Source organism: Mytilus edulis, chromosome 1 (assembly GCF_963676685.1).
Source record: "Mytilus edulis chromosome 1, xbMytEdul2.2, whole genome shotgun sequence".
Taxonomy (NCBI): Eukaryota; Metazoa; Mollusca; class Bivalvia; order Mytilida; family Mytilidae; genus Mytilus; species Mytilus edulis.
Window position 1 is genome coordinate 53,087,926 of NC_092344.1, and position 27,687 is coordinate 53,115,612.

Genomic DNA, 27,687 nt, shown 5'->3' on the forward strand with positions numbered 1-27,687 from the left:
TCAAGAGCTATTAAAACATAATTTAAAACATATATTGAATTTGTTTTAATAGTGGTTCGTGTTTGCTAACATTTTTATTTTGTTTTGCGGAGGAAATTTCGAAGATTGTGTTACAAATCCTAGGGGTTGTAGGAACAGCGTGCGTAACGTTAAAGCTACTAGTATGTAAAAAAAACCGGATGTCCAACGTTACATTTATGAAAAACTGTTGTAACTCTTATGTATAGTGATTCTATTTCTTATTTTCTGATCTTCCGGAAACTTGACAGGAACAACGACATGTGTCGGTTCTTTGTGTCGTTAAAGCCGTTATTTTGCCAAAATTCATTTGACTCGGTGGCTGTATATTAAGCTGGAATAAGAAAAATGTCCAACGACGTTTTTCGGTAACTTAACGACTGAAAGTGAATTTTATAAGTATATATAGCGTAAAATGAATAAAAAGAGTACGGCAATAATAACATTTACCAAAAGTACAAATATGTAAGTTCAAATATTGCAGATTTTATAAAATCTTCTCTACACAGTCGTTTTTCAAGCGGTAGCCATTTTGTCCAAATTGATATTTCATTTTTCAAAACAGTTTACGCGTATTTTTTAACTGATATTCCAACAAGTTATTTATAATTGATGAAAACAAAAGTTAGATACACGAAGAGTAAAAAATGTCAAGATTCTTTTCTTATAAACAACATATTTGGGTCTTAAAGGAATAAAATGCTTTAACACATTACAAAACGGAGCCATTTTGTCCAAACGTAAAAAAATCCGAAAAACGCTAATTCCAAACGTTACATGTGCAAAAGTTTCAATTAAATGTTCATGATAATAAAAACAAATCGTGTGGTGAAATCTGGAAAAAAGATGTTTATGGCTGCCGAAAAAAATAAATAGTGCATGTTGCTATAGACTCCGGCCGAGACAGATTCGACACAGGTTAAATTTTGCAATTTTAATTAATCGTTTTATAGCTTTTAACGATTTATTTAAAAGAATGGTGAAATGGAAACAAAATACTCATTACATGAACTTCGTTCAACTTTTGCAAAGACAAATTGGAAACACCAAGACAGTCCTCTAAATTTAAATAGTGAATTTTAATTTATGTTGCGGAAGTACTACGAAATAGATCATTTAAAGTCGTTACTTCAGTAAGGTTCATCATCAATATTAAAGACTTAATAAAAGTCCACGGAATGTTTTACTTCGCAATTTGTCCTGCTGTTCATGTTATAACTTTCGTGATGAAAGTAATTCCTGTACTAGCGTAGACGGAACTTTTTGTCAATATAAACTTGTGCATGAAATTGAGGTAATTGAAAGACTAATTCCAAACAGCGACGAAAATCATTTCATTCAATTAATAAAACCCGGGATTATATTAGCCGTTTTTACGGACAATTCAGGAGTAGACTTCTATATTTTAAAATGTATATCAGAAGTTAAACAATTTAAGCAAGCAACTTTAGATGACTTGGGAAATAATTCTCGAGCCAAGGTTCAAGTTATTGAAAAGGGTGTATTTCGACAAATTACGTGCCAGGGAAAATACAATAATATTATCAAATTAACCAAGAGTAAATATGTTTCGATTTACGTGAAGAGTGTCAGATATTATGGTATTGGGGTTGAATTAAGATATAGAAATTTTACAATGACAGATGATATACATGAAACTGTATACATGTACCTCTGTCTCATTTTTCCTTCCTACATTACTTGCGACATTACTGCATTTATAGGTGAAATAACTTAAAGGGTAAACATTAAATTGATTTCCACAACTTGAGGTAATTTATGATAAAATGATATCACAAAAGGAACAGAACCAGAATTAACCAACAACATATAAAAAAACTAATAAAACTTGCAAAAAGTAATCGAAGTCAAAAACCCTCTTTGTCGCCGCATTTTTTTAGTGTAACGTCTAGGAACATCGTGCACAAAATTGTTACAACGTCGTGTTGTAGGAACATGGTGCACAACGTTACCGTGTTACCTCCCAGCAATAACGCCATTTTTATTTAAAAATACTACAGTTATCATTCCTTCTACTTCTCGTTGATACGTAGAGTTTCTTGGACACAACGCAGTCATGCTACCAAAATATACGTAAGAGTAAAGGTAGAGGTAGAGGGAGATCTGATAGTAGCGAATCATGATCCAGTAGAAATGTCGGACCGATCAATTCAACCTGAATCCCAACTTATTGCTGTTCCATGATGATCAAATGACGATGTTTTAGTGAACGATAGTAGGAATGACATAGATGTGTCAAAAATGATTGAGCTGTTGGAGATGAAGGACAAGAGGTCAAAATGACATACAGACAAAGAAAAGCTGGAGAGCTTTTATAAATTTTATATAACAATGACATTGAGCATGATGATTGTAGTATGAGCGTTGTCAGGTCGTAAGAACAGCGTGATTAGGACGGCATGGGCGTGCAAAAACCATAAGTCATAGTCTTGAACAACCAGGTATAAGCGTGGTATAAACGTGGTATAGTCGTAGTGGAAGCTCGTTTTAGACGCGGTAAGAATGTGATGGTCATAATGAGGTTGTAGTAAAGTCGCTGTGAGATCGTAGTCGACTAGCGTTCAACTAGCCGCTTTCGCGACGCTGTCACTACAATTGTACAGCGACCTTTGCGATCTGACCACGATCTAACTGCGCTCTACTACGATCTGATTTCGCCCCGACCGCACCACGACTGTTTTGAACTTCTTAAAAGTTGGACACGCTCATTACGATCATGAAGACATAGTCACGACCGTACTTCGACCTTAATGCGATCGTCAAAATTTTAAATTTTTTACAGATCGTGGTGCGATCATGGCCTAGTGGGACTGCAGTATTACAGCGACTGTAAGGCGTCAAAGAAAAAAAACCATATACTATTGTATGATACAATGTAACGTTGGAAATATTTGAGTACGCATTAAAAAGGTCCTGATGAAATTTTATGTTCATGTGCTCACATAATTTCGTTATAATGGAATTTTGTTGGGTTTTTTTTTAACAAAAAAGCAGTTGCTACACATATATAATAAATTGAGAATGAATGAAAGGAAGTATGGAGTTTATAAGTCAACATCTGTTCAGATCAACTAAAAGCAGAAATCATCCAGTGGTCAAACTTCGACTTTCAACAATAGAAAATTAATTATAAATACAATTTGTCAAGGACTTACTCGACTTATCTTGTGCGAATAAATTTTCCAATCAAAGAGCATACTAGTATTACATAAGTTATTAAAACCTTAAAAGACAAAGTCATTAGTATATAGAAGACATCCATTAATGATGCTCAAGCTATTTAAGACTAAGAAAATGCTCTCGAATGTGTGGTAGGGTTAAACTAGTTAAACTTTGGTAAGTTAGATTGACGAATTGGTTTGTTATTAAATGTCTGACAAAAATGAAATCAACGATTGCATGCGTCCTAAAGGTCTTTTCTGAATTTACCTTCGTCAGGTACGTTAAGAGCATTTTTTTGAAAGCCTAATAACCGAAACAAATGAATAGCTAGATGTATATATACTATTTTTAACCATGTTCTTTCCAAAATTGAAATGATAAAGATATCGCGTAATAAAGGTATCTTGCTATAATATAACAAATGATAAAACCCATGTCTATCGTATATATATATAATCATTAAATGTTTAAAGAAAATAAATAGATTAAAATTTGATTCTGAAAATCAGAAATACATTGGAATAGATTTGATTTCTATTTTTGAAAACATCTCTCAAGAAAATCTTGGAGCAATTATCTATATATATATATATATATATATACATGGTCTATTTCGTAATTATCAATTTACCTACCTTTTACTTTATATTAAAAGAGAAATTCACGCGCCGGAAATTTAGATCTCTGGAACATTCAAGTGCTAGCTGTTCTTCTAACAATAATGATTTGCTGATCTAATTTTTATTAACCGTGCGAACATGTCCCTCTTCGGAAAACCACTTTTATGAATTATTTCTTATAGAACAAATACGGTCATTAACAAACTGAAGCAAGGGTGGGGTTGTCGTTGTGTGTGGCTGTTCGTTGTTTCTCTATGTTAGAAAAAAATAAAACATTCTAAAATCTGTAGCGCGAATTAATTATTTAGTAAAATATCATGCTAATAAAACACAACTTCTTGGATGTATCGATGACATCACAAAAAAATCTGTAAAACGGAAAACCATCAGATCTGCTAATACTCCATCCAGACTAAAACAAACAAAAGGATGAAGGCATTTCTCACCAACAGAACCCAAGTTATGGTTTGTAATGATATCAATCATTTGTATTTACTTAGACTAGATTATCTTTACATGTGCATCCAATCTTAGTACCGCCTACCAGATCGAACACATTTTAACTGATTCAATAATTGTAACTTGGGGATTTCTAGCAGTTTTTATAATCATGTCTTTGTGTATTATTAAAGTATTAGAAAGGATTCAGTTGATTATCAGTCATTTTATGAGTGTCAGATGTGGACAAATCGTGAATGGTTTAGACTATTGTTTGGCAAAGACATCAACACAACATAGATTGAAGCGTATTTGAAGCAGGCTCCTATACTTTTCCAGTTACAGAAAGATAGAAAAAAATGGCGTCAGACAATGGAGTTATACTTTGATGAGGCTACCAGCGAAGCAGAAGAAAATGATTTTGGGTACTGCTATTTTTCATGTTGCAAGTTGTACATTAGGGCAGACCATTTTTAAACCTAAAGCAGGTTTTATGTTAAATGAAGGTGGTGAAATGCAGTCATCTTGAAAAAAAAGTATGATGACAAATATTACAACACAGAGTTGTCACATGCCAATTTAACCTAAAACAGTGTGCAATACGTCATGCAAGTGGTGCATACATGGATCAACAAGATATACATGACATGGTTCAACGTTTTAAATGAGAATATTCAATTTCGTTTATCCAGAAACTGTTAACAAATACAACACATGAGTAGACCATTTTCAGAGATGGAAGAATTTATTTTATACTCAGGAAAAACGCATTTGACTAAATGGCTCAATTGGTAGGATAACAGACGTAATCATGTTATGGAAGCATTTCAATCTGTCTCTGCACCTTCAACAAATATAGCTGAAGCATCCAATGTCTCGATGAAGCTATCTGGAGGGACTGGTTTGAATATTGTTCAGTCTGCCATATTTGATATAAGTGAATACTTTAAGTTTGAAAAGAGCATAGCTGGATATTACCATAGGTATGTCAAATCCGGAACCAGACCTTCCAAAGCATTCAATACATATCAAATGGAGAAAAGAACTGTAAAAATATTGATGAATGAATGAATCACAACTAAATTAAAATGTAAAATTCCTTGGTATTCTTAGTCTAAATAGTACTAAAGACATCATAAAATGTACAAAAAATTAAAAACTTGTTCACTTGATCATAAATACTAAACCTAGTTAAATGTGAGATCAGAATTATTATCCCTGTTTACTAGCTACACATAACTTTACTTAACATTAGGGAGCTACCATATGATTTTTATGGGGGTTGGGGGCTAGGATGAAATTTGAAAAAGGCAGGACAGGAGTTTTGAGTTAAAAAAAAGGCAGGATGAGCAACTTGGCCAAAAAAATGGCAGGATGAGCAACTTGGAAAAAAAGGCAGGATGACAATTTATGTAAAAAAAAGTCAGGATAAACTAAGAAAAAAAAGGCAGGACCGAAAAGAGTGAAAAATAAAAAGGCAGGACAGAGATTACAACTAAAAAACAATGCAGGACAAATTTTTTTATCCTAGCCCCCCCCCCCCCTAAAAATCAAATGGTAGCTCCATTACTTCACATGATATTTAGGTACGTCGTTGTTTTATTTATTCTTCCTGACGTCCTTAGTTGTGCTGATTATTCATTTTATTCTTTCCCATTGTTTACAATTGTCGGTGTTATCTTAACTGCGAAGAATTTCTAGTAATCGTATGTCCATCATCTCTTTTAGCTGTTATTATCGTACAATTCCATTCAACTTTTTTGTATGGATTAGAGTTGTACGAAGTTGAAAGTCTATATTGTTTGCCTTACTTGACCATTACGGTGTCACCAATTTGCAAATTTGACAGCTCAGCATTTCTTCTTGTATCTGCATAGTCCTTCATTTCATCCTTTGTCCTCTCATCAGTTTCTCGAATTTCTTTGTCTTGATAGTTTTGTGTAATAGTTTGTAATTTGGTGTAGATATTCCTACCACATACACGTTTTGCTGGTGAAACTTCCGTTGTTGCGTGTTTTGTTGCTCCGTATAGTTACGAAGGAATGTAAAATTCCCTGTTTCCAATTTTGTTATTTCGATTCACACGTTGTTCAGGACGCTTATCTTTTTGTAAATATCTTGGTTGATTTCTCCGAAAATTTTCTCTTCTTGTGCATGGTCTCGAGTTTCTCTTCTTGTTCCCGATTTTGTTAGCTTGTTTTTCAGATAATTCTAGGGTTCTTGCTGGCGATAATAATTGTTCCAAAGTCATATCTTCTCTTAGAGCTTTGCTCCTTATTCTTCAGATTAACATCCTTGAACGATTTGAACCATGAAACTATGCAGACGACTTTATAATCTCTCTAGCATGTACATTTGTAATTAGTAGCTATGTTACAATATGTTAACATTAGTTACAGCACTTTTTATTAAACTCAATAAACATGAGTAGTTCTGATGTGTTTTGATGTATTTTATACATTCAAAAAATTATTGTTAATATTAACCAGGGACCGGCCGGTAACAAGACATTTTATTAAGAAAGGTCGTAAGTATTGAATTAAGGGGAAGATAAGATAATTCTAAGATTATTCAAAGAGTGTAAATCAAAGCTCCCTCAGGTTGTTCGTAGATCGGGCTTATTTCCCCCTTAAGTTGCATCGTAATAATTTTCAAGTTACGAGTTCTTAATAATTTTCCGGCGTCTACGTTTTTGGTTCCTCGCAAAGAAATTATAATTACCATAAATGAATCATAAAAACGTTTAATGAACGATAAAATGCGCATAACAATCAACTACCCATTTAACCTAAGGAAAACAATTCTGGCCTCAGACCACCATTATTCTTCCGGCCCTTTTATGATTTTTTTTTAAAATGCACCGCTTCAAACATGAAATTAATTTAACTGCTTGCAGACCATTATTATTTTCATAAAAATATGCTTGTCTCAGGACAATCAATCAGTGCTTTTTACTTTTGAGTGCCCTATTATTCACCAGGCCAATGGTAGTATTTGAATCTTGTATAAATGACGTAGGCTTATTTTTCTATCCTACTTTCATTTCGGTCAAATCACTACTAGAATGGTTTACTTTAATTTTATAAATTGTTATTTGGATGGAGAGTTGTCTCATTGGCACTCATACCACATCTCCCTATATTTTTTCACTTTAAACAATATTTTTTCAAGTTTCACATTTTGAAAGCCTTCTTACAAAAATAAAATCACAAAAATACTGAACTCCGAGGAAAATTCAAAACAGAAAGTACATCCCTAACCAAATGGCAAATTCAAATGATAAAACACATCAAACGAATGGACGACACTTGTCTTATTCATGACTTGTTACAGGCATTTTCAAAGTGTAAGAAAATGATGGATTGAACCTGGGTTAAAGAGCTGAAATCTCACTTGTATTTATATGACATTCTTATCAAATTCCATTATATTGATAACGATGCGTGAACAAAACAGACACAATAGACAAAAAAGTCAAAAATAGGTATATAACAGCAACACGAAACCCACTAAAAACTGGGGATGATTTCAGATGAGAAGGGTAAGCAGATCCGGCTCCACGTGTGTCGCCCATCGTGTTGCTTATTATATTACGTAGCCGGTAAATAGTCTATTTCGTTAGTTCACATTCGTGAAAAAGGAATGGGACTGTAGTTACGACATAACGAACATATCCGATATCATCTGATAACGGATATTCCATATTGGTCAACCAACTCATGATGGCTTCCGTAAAATTTCAGAAGTGATGATTTAAACTTCATCATTTGGAACTCTTGGTTTAAAATTGAAAAAGGTCACAAATTTTTCCTTGCTTTTTATTTATCACTTCTCTCAACAAGCCAAAATTGTAATGATTTACACAATAAAGAGAAACGACCATCCTCCACACACATGGCCAAGCAAACACTGATATACAATTTCCTATTCAGATGAATTAATAATTAGAATAAAAAAGTTCTAAGGTTCGAGTATTACCTTTTTTAAGCACTTTATTCTATTATTAACAAGTGAATGTACAGCTAAGAGTAGTCGGGACCACTCTTACAAAAAAATATCAAGTGAAGCTATTGCGAATTGTTCTTGGTACACCCCTAATTTGCGACTCATTTGCTAAGTTTGTTTTAAGAACACTAAATAACTGACCAAAATTTAAGAATGATTTTGTGTTACCGGAATTAGTAAAATCGCCTTAAGGTAGACGTAAGACTCGTTCTTAAATCATGCACTTTTTCAAAACATGAAGGGATTCCAATCATTCTAAGATAGGTCTGAAGTTCTGTCTTGTTACATTCTTAAATCTTAAGACGCCCTTTAGACGTTCGTAAGGCATAAGAATGTTTCTTGTTACCGGCCCCAGGGCTGGGATACTTTATAACAGACATCAATTTAAAGGTAGCATCTAGTTCCAGATCACACAACTTAAGGACAGGCTATAAAAAACAAAGAAGTCGTAAATTATAGGGCTTGTAATGAGAGATGATTAGGGAGAAATGAATGGGGAATCTCCAGTTTAAGGATAACAATTAGCTCAAAACCTTGAAGCAGTTTTCGTGAACTTTGGTGACTAGTTTATATATATTAGGATATTTAACCTACCCTTTGAAAATGTTTTTGAAGGACATTGAGGAGTTATGGAACTTTATTCTTTGAAAAAGCGACGGGCGTACATGTATCATTTGCTCATGGCGCAGCTATTTATTTGTTTTTTCATCTTGAGAGCGTTGTAACTTTTAACACCATTGACCATGAGTGATTCTTCTGAATATGTTGTGCCAGGCTTACGAAAAAGATCAGCATTACCTTTTTCATTGACGAACTCGTTACTTCTGCTGCACAGACTGGTCTTCTCCTTAACATGCGCTTGGTCTCTACGTTTCACCTTTGTTCTAAATTCTGCTTAACCCATTCTTCTGAATTGTCGTCCATATACTCCACGATGACATACCAGTCATACTTGTCAGCGATTCTTATGACCTTGTTACGCTCTGTCATGGCCTTATCCGACTCCCCAAGCATCTTTAAAGCAGCTTCTAAGGAACCCCTCTCGATGAACGATTTTACCTTGAAGATTCGTCAAGGCGAAGAGAAATGAAGGAATGTTGCTTGCTTTTATCTTCAAACTTAAATACAGCCCGTAACAGAGAAGTGATCGAATTGATGTTTCTTTACCGTCAAAATTAGCTACGTTATCGACAAACTTAATTGAGTAGTGACCGAACTATTGGTACTTTAACGTTAAACAGATTGACAATGCTGACAAACTTTCATGTGTCGATAATCAAGTTTAATACCGATAATATTGAAAATAATTCTAATAATATGAAACAAAATATGTCCATGCACCATTTCGATTGGGCGAAAAGTAGTCATTTCTTCAAAGTCAGAACAGAAAAAAAAAAGATTTATGGAAGGACTTCTTGATAGTATTATTTCCTTTACAATTTTACCCAAAACTAAAAGAAATATACTGGTAAGCAATTAAAAAGGTGTTTGATAGGAATGAAGTCCTTTATTTTTTCGGACTACAATGTGTACCGTATGTGTGATGGATTTGAATTCAATCAATAACTTTGAAATGTTTTCTCATATGTATACACAAAAGGGAGGACTGGTATTTGTACTTCTGTTAGAATGTCTTCGTCCGTTTCACATGCCAAACTTTTTTCTAGTACAGTTTAAACGAAAAAAAATTCTATATCATGTCAAATTTAATTTGAGAGTTTTCCTTTAGCTACAAATGTAGCTCCATTTCTGATGGTGAAATAAAAATGAATGTCTCAGAAAGTGGTGAATTAGTTTCCATTAATGACAGATGAATCCGACCAAGCTTAGTTACTTACAGTAAACAGACTACTGTAACATTGACGCACTCGTCGAACTGTTTAAAAGATTTGTTTATGACCAAAAATTTATATACAACTTCATTTATAAATTAATCTGAATTTCATAGCGCGTCGTCACAATAATGAAAGTTAAAAAAAAAATCTATCACCAGCAGATGTATACTTCTATAAAGAAAGTATTCTTGTGCAAAAGGGTATTTATTATGAAATGGTCCTAACTATAGAATAGATAGTTTACCACAGAAATCTTAAACGGAAGCTTCGACAATTTTAAACAGAAGAGATTTGAAAATAAATTTAACTTTAAATAAACACTGAAATAATTTTAATACCTCGAAGGTGTAAAGAATAAACCAACAATCTCAATCTTAAAAAGTGTCTTCATTGCACTAACCGACGAGTTCATGTTTACAGTAGAAACAGTGGATGTGACTCCAATAAATTCATTATCATTGTAGTCATGAATATTTATCGCTTATATTAAATTGATAAAGATTTTATCGAGGTCGCACCAACTGTTTCTACAGCTAAGATCAGTTACATGTAACATGATCTCTTGATTCGAACGACGAAGCCATTGTTTATGACAGAACACACATTCTAGATTATGTATTTTTGTTTCCGTCAGTTCGAAAGTATTTGATCATTTCAACTCCTTTGCATTTCATTATATGTGTCAAAGACATATGTTCGATTGAATAATGATTTCCTCGTAACAAATGATAGAAATTTCGGAGATCCCGTATTTGATCCTTTACCGTTAAAATGAAAATGCCAATGACAGAGGTTGATTATAAAAAATGTTTTACCGTGTTAAAAAACTTCGACTTAAACAATGAAAACTTACACGTCGGACATGAAATATTTTGTCGATGAAGAAAATTAAATTATGTCACTTCTGAAATAAGTTTGTCGATAATGTAACTTATTCTGACGGTAAAGAAACGCGAATTCGATCACTACTCTGTTACGGGCTGTATCTGGGTGTGGGTTGAGGAACGGTAGTGTTTTCTAAGGCTTGTGAACTTAGTTTTATGTTAATTTCGGAAACAATCTCCTTCTTCTGTCTGGATAAGGATGCATCTAGCTTTGTTGAAAATAAAGGAAAGTGCCTCGTCCGGAGAAAGTGCTCGTCACACCTGGGGACTACTCGACTAAGCATATCATGAACGTCAGGTCAGGTTCATGCGAGAATTATTCTCCGTCACTCATGGCTGTGTTTATTTATATAAAGGTCTCAAACCGAATTACTCTTATTACGCAAAGAAAAGTAAATACAAATTTTTATTATACTATAATGATATAAATCTTCCTATCACAAGGGACAAAATAATATTGGGTATTAGAGAAATAAAAAATAAAAAAGCATGTGGTGGAAATAGGGCTATAAATGAATATATAAAATACACTGTTGGTGTATTTTTACCATTTTATAAAAAAGTGTTTAACATGATGTTTGACACAGGTATAATACCTAGCAAATGGTTAATGGCAATATAAAACCAGTATACAAAAACATGAGAGATATATGAAATCCAAAAATTGTTAGTCTATTCTAAGTTGTATGAGTAAATTATTCATAGCACTTTTGAATGAAAGAATTAAGATATTTGTCGAAAATTTTGATATTTTGGATGTAGGTCAATGTGGTTTTAGATCTGAATACAGTACGACTGACAATTTATTTACTTTGTCGGCTTTTTTTAATATTTTGAAACAAAAGGAAAAAAAGTTATAAGAAAAAAAAGTTATTTGCACCATTTATAGATTTCGAAAGAGCTTTGGATACCATTTGGCGTGATGGATTCTGGGTTAAGTTGCTCACTCAACATATATAAATGTGAAAATGTTTAATGTTATTATCATATGGAAATATTAAAACACATATCGTGTATAAAAATAATGTGTCGGACTATTTTATTTGTAACAAACGTGTCCGCCAATGTGAAAACTTGTCTCCTATATTATTTGCATTATATATACTTAAACGACTATAAGAACACTTTTTGGAAGACAAAAGTCTGCGGGGGCTTGAAAGCATTTTTGAAGAAATTGAATCCAAGCTTCAAATTCATTTAAAAAATGTTTGTTACCCTTTATGCAGACGACACAGTACCATTTGTAGAACGTGCTGATGATTTACGGAAACAACTGAAAACTTTCAGTGAATACTGTAATGTTTGGAAGCTTAAAGTGAAATTTGGGGGCATGGTAATGTTGAAATAATAGAAAGAATCCATCTGAAATTTTGTAAACTTCTTTTAACACTGAAAAATTCCACACCTAGCTACATGGTATACGGAGAACTTTGGAGATATCCTTTAGACATTGATGATAAATTAAAAATAGTATCTTATTGGTGTGTATTAGTATCTGCTACTAGTAAGTTATCTTATATCTATACACTATTAAAACACTATTTTATAGACTTTGGTAATAAAGATATATATATATTTACTGTTTATGATAATTGTACATTTTTTGTGAGTAAAGTTTAAAATTTATTGAATGAATGTGCTTTTTCAAATATTTGGATTTCTCAATGTTTTGGAAATGATATATTGTTGAAAAATGCCCTATAGTTGCGATAACAAGACCAATACAAACAGTTTTGTTATCTGCAAAATATGGGGAAAAAATGATGTTTATGTCTTGCTTAATGATCATGTTTATTGTTTCCAGACAAGGTAACCTAACACAGTCATTAGAGAACACCATTGATGCACAGTTAGGTATAAGCCTAAATATTACAGTCTCAGCAGTAACGCTTGTCACAACGACTACCACAGCTTCGTCCTCAACTCAGGTATTTATTCAACGACCATGAACCGTCTTGTGAAATTCTTTTAACAACTCATAATGTCCATTTGTCAAATATTTTGCGATATAGTGACTACAGAATGATGCAATGTATGTGTAATTTCCTTTAATAAAATTATCACGGATACCAGTCTTAAAAAATAGCCGATTACTTTCACATTATTTTACTCTCCAAGAGGAAATGTTCCTTGTTTTACAGAGCTACCTATTGTATTTATTGTTAACTTGTTCTCGTCCTGAACATGCATGAAATAATTGCCACTGCACGTTAAGCAACCAACAATCAATCAATTCTTGTTTTATTTTTAAGTATCTACTTCTTCAATACATATGCGGAGTTTGGTGAAACACTTTCTTAACAAAATCGTTGTTCATGTACTATAAGTTAAGTTCTTTATCTTGTCCAAGTTTAATTTTGATGTATAAAAAATAAATACTTTCTTCATCATAACTATTAAATTTAACTTTAACTGGAATGTGTATTAAATATATTTTTTTAACTGGAATTTTATAATTGTCCTGTATTTATTCTTAAAAGGCATATTGAGAGGATTAGCAATGACTTCTTTCAAATTTACACAATATTCTTTTTGCTTCGCATCACGGTGCGGAGCTATTAGTTTCAGTCGAAATACAAGCCATCTTGAATAAATTACTTATCACGTATAGATTCTGATTGGTTGCATTATAATGAGGCTGAGATACAGCAACAGCTATTGGCTTAAATGAGATAAAGAATTACAGACTTTTATTGTCCAGAATAAGACATCAAATGCCGGAAAATTAACTATGTGTATTTCAGTTCAGATCAACTGTCATTAATTCGTGCTCGTTTTATTATGCATACATTTCACAGATAAATTCAATATTGAAATATCAATTATTAATACGTATTTAATTGCTTTGTTACTCTGCAATTTGCACGATTTTTGCTTTGCTAAACAATGTTCCTGTACAATGTTTACAAAAATGCATTATCTGTATTTTTTAACTTCTGACAATATAGGCACACCTCCAGAAAGGCACACCTCAAGAGCCGTGTCTAAATTTATAATTGTTTTAATTTTCAACAAGAAATGTATAAATTTTTTAAAGCGGCATGGGTGTATAACGCACCCTCTTAAAGTACATCTATTTTATATCAATTATAATCTAAAAATACCACATTGCCAATACTAAATTAACAACCACATAACCTTTAATAAGTGAGAGCGAAGCAGTCCATAGCTTTTTGTTTATTGTTAGATTAGGTCGCTAGGATATCGCTACAGGGTACAATACTCTTGACATATGTATACCAAGAATAAATATTTATGTTCTGTTATTGTCAATTGATTTCAACAACACAACAACCTCTTTTGGAAGGGGTTTATGTTTTTAGTGAAAAGTCTTACTAGATACATGAAAGATTGAATTGAAATGAAATGTTCTACTGGCAGTTTTTTTTTGAAAAAACATTTTGCTTAAAAAGACATCTTCTGTTCGATAATGTTTATTCAAAAAGGACTTTCAAACGTTCAGAGGAGGCGTAATATTACGCTGATGGAAAATTTCCATTTTCATTTGAAAAAAAGCGAAATGAACTAGGTTTAAACTCTTAAGAGCAGTTGTCTTTATCAAAGATGAAACTATGGTAGCATTCCCTAGCTTGAAATTAAGATTTTACATTTACTTAAGAAGGCAAATACTGTTAATCATATCACCCGAAATTTTCAAGAGCATAATATGTTTCCGGTTGGTTTTTTTCATCTCGTGTGAACGTAAAACATCTTCCCTTTTAAAAAAATGTTAAATCTGAATTTCAAGCCATGAAATGCTAAACGCCACCGCATTTTTGCGCCTGTCCCCAGTCAGGAGCCTCTGGCCTTTATTAGTCTTGTATGATTTTTAATTTTAGTTTCTTGTGTATAATTCGGAGTTTAGTATGACGTTAAACACTGAACTAGTATACATATTTGTTATGGGGCTATCTGAAGGACTCCTCCGGGTGCGGGAGTTTCTTGCTGCATTGAAGACTCATTGGTGGCCTTCGGCTGTTGTCTGCTCTATGGCCGGGTTGTTGTCTCTTTGACACATTCCCCAGTTCCATTTTCAATTTTAAAATAATTTCTACGAAGAGGAGTGAGGTCATTACATGTTTTTGGTTTAAACTCCATGTTAAATTTCTGAGTGTGGTACATATACATAATTTGGTGAACATGTAAACATTTCTTAATTTGATATTTTGTTTTACATTTAAGGGAATTGTAGAGAGCAATGATACAGAGCCTTGGGTGATAGGAGTGGCAGTAGTTGGAGCTTTACTTAGTTTAATTCTTATTATCTTAGGTTTAGCTCTTATATTCAGATTGTAAGTAATAAATCATGTCTATTTGCACATAAAGCGTCTAGTATCACAGTAGCTGAAGTCTATATTGCAACGATTTGCCATTTAATAAACTTTCTATCAGGTAAAAGTAAGGAAATTAAAAGTCAATAATTTTGAAAGAGGTCAATTGGAGTTGATCATGATATAAAATCCCTAGGTGTTGTGAAGTCCTTGTTACACAACCATTTGAAATTGAACTATTTTGTAATATAAAAACTCACAGTACTTTCTTGATTATTTATTCCATCAATATTAACATCGATACATATACAATAACATTATTTTTTATTAAGCTCTTCTGGCTTTGTATAGTAAATATAACACAATGAAAGGAGCGCATAAAACAATGAAAGGAGCGCATTTTGACAATGAAAGGAGCGCATTTAACAATGACAGGATCATATAAAACAAATGATGGAGTTGTAAACAATTAACGGAGTAATAATTTGAAATACATAATCACGCTTCGCGACATTAGGTATAAATAATAAATATGGGCTATGGTTATACTTGATATCATGAAATATTCATAAATTATAGTTAATAAACGGTTAATACTAGGCATTCTAGTTAATTAGTACACTGTTGAAAGATTTCAATTCATTGGTGATCATGTACATGCATATATCTGAATTATTCTATGCATAATAATAAATGCAAATAAATTATGGAGAAATAAAAAAAAACGTGTATACACACACCTAGAGGAAATGAGGGAAATAGAGCTGGGGATGTGCACATTTTCACCTTTATATATGAAATGTACACAAATTATTTTTCCTACCAGGACACTATTGGTTTACTAGAAAATGTTTTAGAGGTATTGAACTTATTATAAATAAAACCCTCTGATCAATGAGAGAAAAAGCATTTTAAAATCGGATAAACGTTCCCGATTTGCAAGAATGAATTGGCAATTGTCTTATGTACTAAATTAAATATGACCGTGCTGTGTTTCTTAACAAACTATGTTTGTCTTCTTAAGTAGATGTGTTTCGTCTCTCATTTTAATTTCTAACCCTATGATAAAAATTGATTTCGTGTGCCGTAGAAGATGCTTTTTCAAAATTGTTTGAATTTTAGTTTACTCAGTTTTAAAATGTGACACGGACGACTCGGCAGCAGAAATGTCTTTTTGTACAAGTGCAGAGATGCCTGTTTTGTCATTTTTCATACTTAGTAATTAAAAATGTGTGTATACGTTCTTTTGTTGTTTTTGTCTGGTTCTTCTACTGGTAGGTTAAATATCATCTTTTTCGTGTATTTCAAGTAGGCATTACTCATTTCTCTTTGTAATGTTCTTTTCAAGTTTGTTCATTTGTTCCTATTTTTGCTCTTTGTATGTCAGTCATAATTTTGAAGTTGTTATCAACCCAGGGCAGGTTTTTTTCTGTTCAAGATTGTCTTCATGGGAATGTTTTTTTACTGATGTAAGTAGTCTGTCAGTGAATGTTTTCCAGATGTCATCAGTTGACGAACTATGGTAATGGTCTTTATTATCGTGTGTGAGTTTGTATAAGAATCTATGCTTTGTATGTCTGTTAATATGAGACCAGGAGTTCTGTCTCCTTTTGTGGGTTTTTTTACTATCTGACAGTCTGTTCTAGTTAATGTTCTTCAATGAGATTAAGAAGTTGTTCATGGTGCATGGGATATCCCAGTTTATATGATTGTTGATTTTGCATTTTGGTTGATACGATCTCGTGAGATTTTAAGTTGTTCTATAGATGTGTCTTTATCAGATGAAGGTTGATAGTAAATACCAATAATTAACTTAAAGGCATTTGTCATGTTTATGTGTACCCATATGGATTTAGAGTCTGTTTGTAGATCTCTGAGTTCTTCGGATAGTAAGTTTGTTGTTACTGCAACGAGTACACACCCATAGCTAAGAGTGATGGTGCCTGGAGGTCGGTCTTTCCTGTATACAGTATAGTCTATCATTTGGAACATTCAGATGCTAATATATCTTTATTGAGCCAGTTTTCAGTGCTAATGGTGATGTCAGGTTTAGTAGATTTCTGCAATTCTTGTTGTTTACTTTTAATAAATTGAAAATTGATGTTCAATATTTTAAGAGGTGTTTCTTTCTTACAACAGGTTCGCTTGAATACCTGTTTTGTAGGTGTTAATGATGCTGCAGGTTGTAAATTTTCCACTTATTAGTCTCCTTGGGGTCAAATGAATTAGATGCTTGAAGTAATGATAGGTAAAATATTGATGATGAAAAATTGGCATTCCACATTGTATACAATGTCAGGATAATTTGAAGAGTCCAAGCATTTGCAGTTTAGGGATGACATGCCTTGTCTTAGAAAATAATGTGGGTCGTTTACTATGACATCAGATACACCTGGTTCATATTTCAAAGCTTCAATAAGTAATTCCAACACAAGGATTAAATATATTAAAGATAAGGAGACAAGGGATAACCTTTCCATCTCCCTTACCAAAGTTGAACATGCTGATAACTTTCCAGTATGTGTAACTGTACTGGTAATGTCTGTATAAATTTGTTTAACTTTTTTACATAGTATGGGGTCAAACCCATAAAAATCATAACGTTTTTTTCAATAATGCACCTGTCGAAGGCCTTTTCAAAGTCAACCAGAAATAATAATCCTGGAATACCCTTTTCATTTAATTTATCTATCAAATCTACAATAATTAAAACATTTCCCAAATTGAATGTATCTTCCAATTAAGATACGTGTTTGTCTGACTTATAATATTTTGCAGAAAAAGGTTTCAATCTATTTGTTATACAAGCAGATGCTAATTTATAGTCAACACAAAGTAAAGTAATTGGACGCCAATTGATGATGAAATGTTTTTGCTTTTTATTCCTTTGGTAGATAACTATAAGCCCTTGTCGGTGACTTATTCAGAATTTTCTTTTTTCAAGCCTCTGTTTCAGGCTATCGACAAGTTGAAATTGTATGTCTTTTTTTCTATATGGATTTCTGCAGGGAAAAAAATTATCGATGCCTGGTGATTTTAATTTTTTCTTATTTTTATGGGCAAAAATTGTATTTTTTTAAGGTAGTTTGACTCTCACATGGGTCTCTTTTCTGCCAGGTTTAGTAAGAAGGATTCATATTTATGCATGTAGCCGATTATTCTCATTTCTCCCCTTTAATTTGTTAAATTTTTAAGATCTGGTTCAGCCTTTTCAATATCGAATCTCATTTCATCTGTTTATTTTAAACAAAGAGTTTGTTTAATTTTTCTAACTTTTCTAAAAGCATATTCTTTATCTTGTCTTTTTTCTCTTCTCTGAAGAGCAGAAAATGGCTGTGCACTTATTTTCATCCAAACAATCTCCAAAAGAAGTTGATTATCAAATTTGTGCATCAAGGTTTATAAGATCTTCTTTTTAGTTCAAATCATATTCAGATGTTAGCTTTATAAATAATGCTTGACTGTTTTAATATAATCAATTCCCTTCAATAAATTTGTGTTTAATTTTCCGGTCATTTTTACCCTGATCTAATTAATAAATCTTCGAAACGTCAATTATAATTCGAATTGCAATTCGCGTCACATTTGCTTTACTGTCCTAACGACGTTAACATTTAATTAGTATTAACAAAAGCGTATTTATAATTCGAATTGGATAATTCGATTTATCCAATTCGAATCAATTCGAATTTAAAAAAGAAGAATGTTTGAACGCAATTAGCGAATTCAATTCGCATTCGATTCGAATTAAATGTACGTGTAAACAAGGCATCAGCTCAATCTTCACTGGTGAGTGATCAGATTTATAGCTAGTACAAAAATCTGATGTCACAACAATCGGCTCTTTGTCAGAGGAAACACAAAAATAATTAAGACGTCCTTGTTTTTCATGATAGAATTTAGTGTGGACCAATAAAAGATCATGTATTATCTCATCTGCCTGCATCCAGTTGAATATGATACAAAATATGACTCTTTGATGAAAAATACCACTTCTTCGTTATAAGGTCTCTTGTTCGTCTATTTTAACTGTCATTTCCGCAATCTTTCAACTTTTTATGCAAATAAATCAAAATCTAGGGTTTTTTGCGCCTGTCCCAAATCAGGAGCCTCTGGCCTTTGTTAGTCTTGTATTATTTTAATTTTAGTTTCTTGTGCACAATTTGGAAATTAGTATGGCGTTCATTATCACTGAACTAGTATATATTTGTTTAGGGGCAAGCTGAAGGACGCCTCCGGGTGCGGTAATTTCTCGCTACATTGAAGATCTGTTGGTGACCTTCTGCTGTTGTTTTTTTTATATGGTCGGGTTGTTGTCTCTTTGGCACATTCCCCATTTCCATTCTCAATTTTAACTTTCACACATCTATGCAAGAAATGTGATAATGGTACGAATTTACGGTTTAAGAATGTTATAATATTTCTACAGTTATGTATTTCCAGATTTATCTATGATTTTACTCATTGGATCTTTTTATCGTTGAAAACGGCATCGAAAATCATCCCTTTATCCTTGATTGCTATAACACGCTTTAGTGGGTAGTTATTCAGTTCAAGCTGTCTCAACCGTCCAAGGGCTGTATAGCCAGTCAAGGTCGTTAAAATCTTCCATTTGCTGTTCAAGTTATCATTTGTACCGTAGACAGCAGACAGTGAACACCGAAAAAGTTGGAAAGGAAGTAGTTTACAGCGGACAGCAGGTTTAGTTTGAGTGCAGTGAAGTGCTTGGGACCTGCGGGCAGAATATAGAAAGGCTGAGACTGTTGGTTAGGTACATAAAGGCAACAGTAGTATACCACTGTTCAAAACTCATAAATCCATGGACAAAAAACAAAATCGGGGTAACAAACTAAAACTGAGGGAAACGCATTAAATATAAGAGGAAAACAACGACACAACATTAAAATGTATAACACACAGAAACGGACTAAGCATTAGACAAAATCCAATGAGAATAACAAATATAACATCAAAACCAAATACATGAATTTGGGATAGACAAGTACCTTGACACGTCTTATAGTAATGTGATTGTCCAAACAGGGCTGGTGCTAAAGTTTTGCGTCTCACATCTCTCAATATTGCAGTGAGTGTTTGCTGATATACCATGCCTTAGTGCTACCCTGTTGTTCCGACAGTTATATAGACATGTTCTTAATCAGGTTTAATACGAAAGTTTATATAGTTCAAATTTTTTTCATACATTAGTAGTACTAGGTAACATTCATGTAGGGTTCAGCCCAGTTCCGTTCATCATAGTTTCAAACTTGTTTTATACATTTAGGTCAGCCTAGTTCCAAACATTTGGTTAAAAACTGTTTCAATTTACCAGGTTCGGGGTTAAGCTAATAGGTGTTGAAATTCGTGTTATATTTGGTAGTGATAGCATAAACTATTTGACTTTAAAAAATTTTAATTGCTTTTCAAATCCCAGGAAACTGGTACGAACCCGATGATAACAATTAATAAAAGGTCCCCGCCCGGTTACACGTTACAATAATAAATGAGTATGTAAAGCATTCCAGCTCAATGATTTAAATAAAAGTCTAATGACTTTGTAAAGAAACCAATAAGTCCTTACATAAAAGTTAAACTGACACCATGCCTCAGGGAATGACAAAAAATACTGTCTTTTTAGTGAATACTTTGTTGTTACTGCTTGAAAAATAAATTGCAAGCTCACAGGAGCATTGTGCAGCTTTCCATATAGGTCGTAGTAACGTCGCTGTGAGATCGTAACGCAAACAAAATTGTTTATTTCTTCATTCTAGGGCCATAAAAAAGGCCCTAACTCTACCTACCCAGAAACACTTTCTCTTTGTTGAAATAAAAAAAAAAGGCATACCTACCTACCAAACTCTCTACCTTTGGGTAGGGTTTGGGCAAACCAAAATATTTTAAGTATGGCCTAGTTAATAATTAATCCATAAAATCTTTTGCAAAATGATGAGTGAAAACTTACATTGATACCTGTTAACCGGAAACTTATATGAAGTGGAAGTAGTCATTTTTTCATTATTTAATGGTAAAGTACCTAGAAACTATATATGTTTTGTAACGGGAATACATTTGATACCGGAAGAGACAATTTATGTAATTTTCTAAAATGTAAAAACAATAAGCGATGCATGCAGTTGCATGCAGTTGTATCATTGCCTAAATGTAACCATGCCACAAATAAATGGACGATTATTCATTTGTTCGACTTAGGAATTTGTTCTTCTATCGGCAAGTTTGTTCCAAATACTCAAAATTTCCATCTAAAGATATTCTTTGAATCATACTAATCAGTATCAGAGTTATATGATACTGACCAGTAGCTGTTGCTATTAACGGTGAGCGATAAAGCAAAAGTATACCCACATAATGAGTATGTCATTGATTCCATAGACCAAATGTAGTAATAGTTATCAAAAGTACCAGGATTACGGTCTAAATGTTTGCAACACATTTCTACGATTTGTAATTTTTGTTTTAGCTATTTTTTAAACATAACGTGTCAATATTTACGTGAATAATTTATTTCTTTACATTATATTGTAGGAAAATGAAAACAAAAGTGGCACCATTACAGGAAAGCAACAGAGAAGAAGAGGATATTAATTAATATACCAGAGATGTTTTTAGATTGTTTATTTCCAGGATAAATACGACTTTTTTGTAAAGCATTATCTCATCTCAATAGCTACACTTTTAGGACATGGAGATTGCTCATCAGTTTTCACGATGATTTTAGATTTATTTAAGATTGAAGATTGAAGTATTCATATGTTTTGTAACAATAATTTTGTTTTTGGTCCATCCACACCAAGATGCACAGAGTCTTTGATTTTACACAAAGTTTTGAATTTTAAAGCAGCAAAAGCAACTAATTTATATTATCTTACCTCCTATACATTTCTAGGAATATGATTGGTTAAAAGCGTCCTCGTGGAAACCGTGTATATTTAATATTAGGTTAGTTAGGAGGCGGGGCTTATTTCATACACGGTTAGTAGTGGAGTTACGTCCCTTTTTATTCCGTATAAGGTAATAAGGAGGCGGGGCTTATTTCATACACGGTTAGTAGTGGTGTTACGTCCCTTTAGAAAAACAAAACAGTACTGAGAAAAAATCTTAAAGGTTTCAACAGACAAAGAAAGTGATGATACAGTGAAATACATTCATAAAACACATTAAAATCTAACAAGTTGTCATTGTTGTCATCTGTTTTTGTAGGATCAAAGGAAGTAGTTTCTTAATCATGTTAATGCTAACTGTATTGAAGACTTGCTCAATTTGATAGGTCACTAGTCTAAATTTTACACGTTAAGAAAGTCGATAAGATAAATTCGTTACATAGTGTGCTAGTGACGTAATACGGTATACATGGAATTTACTGACCCAAAATAAATACCGTATTAGGTCAAGGCACACTATCCACTATGTAACTAATAATACACCCAGACATGAATATGTGCATAGTTTAAATACTGACTGACTTTAAAAACGCAACACTCATTTTGTAGATTTTTTTTTACCAAATCATGTTTGATCCTCATACAACTAATATTCATACTTGTCATACTTCTTTCTCTTTCGATAAAATCAACATCTGACTTACCTGTCGTTATTGAACATACCGGATTATTGAGATCGCACGAATTTCAGAAAGCGAAATAACGAACCAATTAAAGATATTTTCATTTTATTTTCTTTGTGAAACAGTTCTTTCGATCCTTGGCCACACTTAAATCAGTTAAAAAATGTTGCATCTCCATATTGTCAAGACTTAGGAATAAAAAAAAACTGAATCAACCCATTAGAATACTGCAAACAGAAAAACATGAACGTGCTGCAACCAGACAATTTTACATCAGAAACTCGTCTTACTGTCCTTCCAACTATGATACAGAAGACGGGATTTGTTGTAGACCATCAATGACCAGATCAACAAGTATTGACAATGCAACGTCAATAGAACTTGATTACGCAACGTTTTTTTGCGAGACAGGTATAAGGCCGCAACGTCAATTACTAATCAAATTGTTGAATGCCATTTTGTACAGATTTATGCCATAAATTTTTCCATTAACTGAACTACCAGAAAAACATTTAAAGCCTTAAAGTTTCAACCGCATAATTGCCAAAAAAATGGTTGGAACAACGGCACAATCAAAAGGTGCAAAACAGAACCCACAACGTGCCGAACAGAATTGGTAAACCTTTCTAACAATCATTTTGGCGTTTGTTACATGCAGTCATTGCTTTTGACGGTGACACGTTCATTAGTAAGGGGAAACCCAGGGTTTTAGTGTATACAACAATATTTGAAAATTGAAAATGACGAAATCAATTCAACTTTCGAACTGGCATTTTTTGTTAAACATTGAAGTAATGAAAGAACTTTCTGTTCATAAGTTTGTTTACAAAAAGATGCATATTTAAAAAAGGGAATTAAAAAGAATAATCTAGTGTTGCGTTTCTAAAGTCGGTCAGTATTTTTGGATTATGTTACGATCTAGACTATTTAGTCGATGCGTCTACACGTACACACTATATAAACAGTTAATTTAAATTATTGACTATTTTATTACAGCAACGTTTTTATGCCCCACCTACGATAGTAGAGGGGCATTATGTTTTCTGATCTGTGCGTCCGTTCGTCCGTCTGTTCGTCCGTCTGTCCGTTCGTCCGTTCGTTCGTCCGTCTGTCCCGCTTCAGGTTAAAGTTTTTGGTCAAGGTAGTATTTGATGAAGTTGAAGTTCAATCAATTTTTAAATTTTTAAATGCCAAATTATAGTTTTGATCCCAATTTTATGGTTCACTGAACATAGAAAATGATAGTGCAAATTTCAGGTTAAAGTTTTTGGTCAAGGTAGTTTTTGATGAAGTTGAAGTCCAATCAACTTGAAACTTAGTATACATGTGCCCTATGATATGATCTTTCTAATTTAAATGCCAAATTATTGTTTTGACCCCAATTTTACGGTTCACTGAACATAGAAAATGATAGTGCAAATTTCAGGTTAAAGTTTTTGGTCAAGGTAGTTTTGGATGAAGTTGAAGTCCAATCAACTTGAAACTTAGTATACATGTGCCCTATGATATGATCTTTCTAATTTAAATGCCAAATTATAGTTTTGACCCCAATTTTACGGTTCACTGAACATAGAAAATGATAGTGCAAATTTCAGGTTAAAGTTTTTGGTCAAGGTAGTTTTTGATAAAGTAGAAGTCCAATCAACTTGAAACTTAGTATACATGTTCCCTTTGATAAGATCATTCTAATTTTAATGCCAAATTAGAGAATTTATTCCAATTTCACGGTCCACTAAACATAGAAAATGATAGTGCGAGTGGGGCATCCGTGTACTGTGGACACATTCTTGTTTATAATTAAAGCAGAAATCAATTTCACAATCACCAGATCAAATAAATTTACCATTAGTTAAATAGGTTTAACTTAACGTAAATAGGATGAGAAATTTTTGAATTATATCAGTTTTTTTAAACAGCAGTCGTTTTGCGTTTACATTTTTTACTATTATGTAGAAGATGTGGTATGATTGCCAATGATACAACTCTCCACAATTGACAAAAATGACACAGAAATTAACAATTATACGTCACCGTACGGCCTTCAACAATGAGCAAAATCCATATTTATATACAAAAAATGAACGGAAAAAAAATATGTAACACAAAAACAAACAACAGCCACTGAATTACAGGCTCCTGACTTGGGACATGCACATACATAAAAAATGTGCGGGGATAATTATGTGAGCGGGATCCCCACCCTCATCCTAACCTGGGATTTGTTGTGTAACAGTACAATATAAGAACGAACTATAAAATTCATTTGAAAATGGCTTAACTCATCAGATGGATAAAAATACAAATACTACAAATACAAGTGGATACATGTTATTGACTCGTTTATCTTTTGTTTATTTTCCATGTGAATGTTAAAGATATAAAAAAGAAGATGTGTTATGATTGCCAATGAGACAACTATCCACAAAAGACCAAAATGACACAGACATTAACAACTACAGGTCAACGTACGGTCTTCAACAATGAGCAAAGCCCATACCGCATAGTCAGCTATACTAGGTCCCGATAAGACAATGTAAAACAATTCAAACGAGAAAACTAACGGCCTATTTATGTAAAAAAAATGAACGAAAAACAAATATGTAACACATAAACAAACGACAACCACTGAATTACTGGCTCCTGAATTGGGAAAGGCACATACATAAATAATGTGGCGGGGTTAAACATGTTAGCGGAATCCCAACCCTCCACCTAACCTGGGACAGTGGTATAACAGTACAACATAATAACGAACTATAAAAATCAGTTGAAAAAGGCTTCACTCATCAGATGGACAAAAATACAAGTGGACGTGGCCGGGTACTTATACATCCCGACACAAAAAGACACAATGAACAGATCTGAGAGTACTCGCAGTTATCTAACAGCTAGTTCAAAGCCACTAACAACTAATAAAATAAATCATGCATCTAAGACTAAACTATCAATCCGTACACATCCAAGACCTCATGAACAAAGACCTCATTTAAACAAAATTGTATATACTAGTATATAAAGGACAGACACCCAGAACAAATTTATTTCATGTATATGGGAAATACATAAAATAACACCTTACACACAACTGCCTATTTTCAGCGGTAAAAGTTCAAACTGTTCCTCTCTGATGATGTTTCTTCCTTAATATGTGTATTTTGTATATTGAATGAAATTCTATGAGAAAGAAAAGTTCATTTATATAGTAGGAAGTAAAAGCTTTGCATAAAATATGAATTTAAGTCTTAAGATTTTTTAATTCGTTGTTATTGCCTTTGAACTAGCTGTCACTGACTTCGAGTACTGTCGGATTATTTTGTGTCTTTTTTGTTGTGCTGTAAGGGATTAAATACCCTGCCACGATTTGTTTTTTTCTTTCGATTTATGAGTTTAGAACATCGGTATTCTACTGTTGCCTTTATTTATGTCCAGTCCAATATTTTGGCACATTTTATCACTTTATGGTAAAAGCATGAAACTTTGCACATTTTTAGATATGATGCTAAAAAACATTGGTGGTTATGAAGCCATCTAAAAAAATCCATAATGGCCGCCAAACACAAAATGGCCGCCTTACGTCAAGAGACTTATTCAATATATTGGTATAATTAATCATTCTACAGCAAAAGCATACACACTTGAAAAGTGGTAGTTGTGATGCTTATAAACATATTTGGAAATGGACCCATCTTTAAAAAAATCCAAAATGGCTGAATCAGCCTGACCAAACATTTTTTTTCCAAAGAAAGCATTTACTTGGGTACAAAATCTTAAGGATTTTCATAAATGTCCACATATACTAAAATGTTCATTATTACCATAACTAACACTGTAGAAAGTGTCATGCCTTTACTTTTAAGAGGTCAATTATACTAATGTATTGGAATTAGACACTTGACTGCTGGGCGGCTATTTTAAAATGCCGACCATAAGGAATTAAAATGGCTTCAGATTTAAAAGTGTTCATTAGCATCATTGCTAACAATGTGCAAAGTTTCATGTTTTACACCTAAGAGGTCGATATATTGGACTTATAAAGTCTTATTAACAATAGTGCAGGTTTGAATAATTCGTATTTCATAAACAGGAAATTTACAGAAAAGAAACATACTCATCAATAATAATTTATGTCAGCAAACATGTGCTGACTACTTTAATAGGGACAAAATGTTCGTTCTAGTGGTAAAAACACACCAAAGATAGCAGGCTTAATTTGATAACGGTGATGTAAGTTTCGTTCAAAAACAGTTGGGGTGACCAAATCAAGTAAAAAATTGAAATAGCATGGTGAACCGAATTTGCCAAAAGTTATGTCAAATACGAATAACTTAAGGTAATATACACCTCCTGGTAAATTAAAATAGTTTTTATTATTTATTCCTCTTATGAACAGCAAATACAATTGTGTCAGCATAAAAGTGCTGGCTACAAGTCTGGTGATATAAATTTCGGAGACCAATCCAACCGTCACATGGAAGATCATAAACCCCGAATGTGTGCTTATATGGGAATCATGATCCACTGTAAGACTAGAAAAAAGTAATCATGTAGAGGATTTCGTCAAACTTACACTATCTGTTTCTTACGACAGCGTGTTAGACCTGGATTCTTCGAAGGCAACTGAGACTTATTGTCGTAGCTATATCAAGAAAGGTATTGTTTGCCCTTCCCATCTACTACAAAATATATTAACTTCGTCTGATGCAGACAACATTGATCATAATCCAAGCAGTATATCATTAGAAGATTCATTTCATGATACCAGTATGTCTTTATAACATCATATTTGAAAGGACGTTCACGCAGTTTTGTAAAGTTTTACCAAAGAGATAATCGAATCTCCACCAGCTGTAT

At 33.0% G+C, this 27,687-nt stretch overlaps 1 protein-coding gene across 1 annotated transcript in view; it reads left to right on the forward strand.

Moving 5' to 3' along the window:
* The window catches only part of LOC139522339 (uncharacterized), a 161,064-nt gene extending 136,393 nt beyond the window's left edge, over window positions 1-24,671 (forward strand). The window contains exons 10-12 of the mRNA XM_071315903.1: window positions 12,788-12,911; window positions 15,166-15,275; window positions 21,798-24,671. Of these exons, the coding sequence (XP_071172004.1) occupies window positions 12,788-12,911; window positions 15,166-15,275; window positions 21,798-21,861 (298 nt within the window). The 3' untranslated portion in view covers window positions 21,862-24,671. The remainder of the gene's footprint in view (window positions 1-12,787; window positions 12,912-15,165; window positions 15,276-21,797) is intronic.
* Window positions 24,672-27,687: the final 3,016 nt, after the last annotated feature.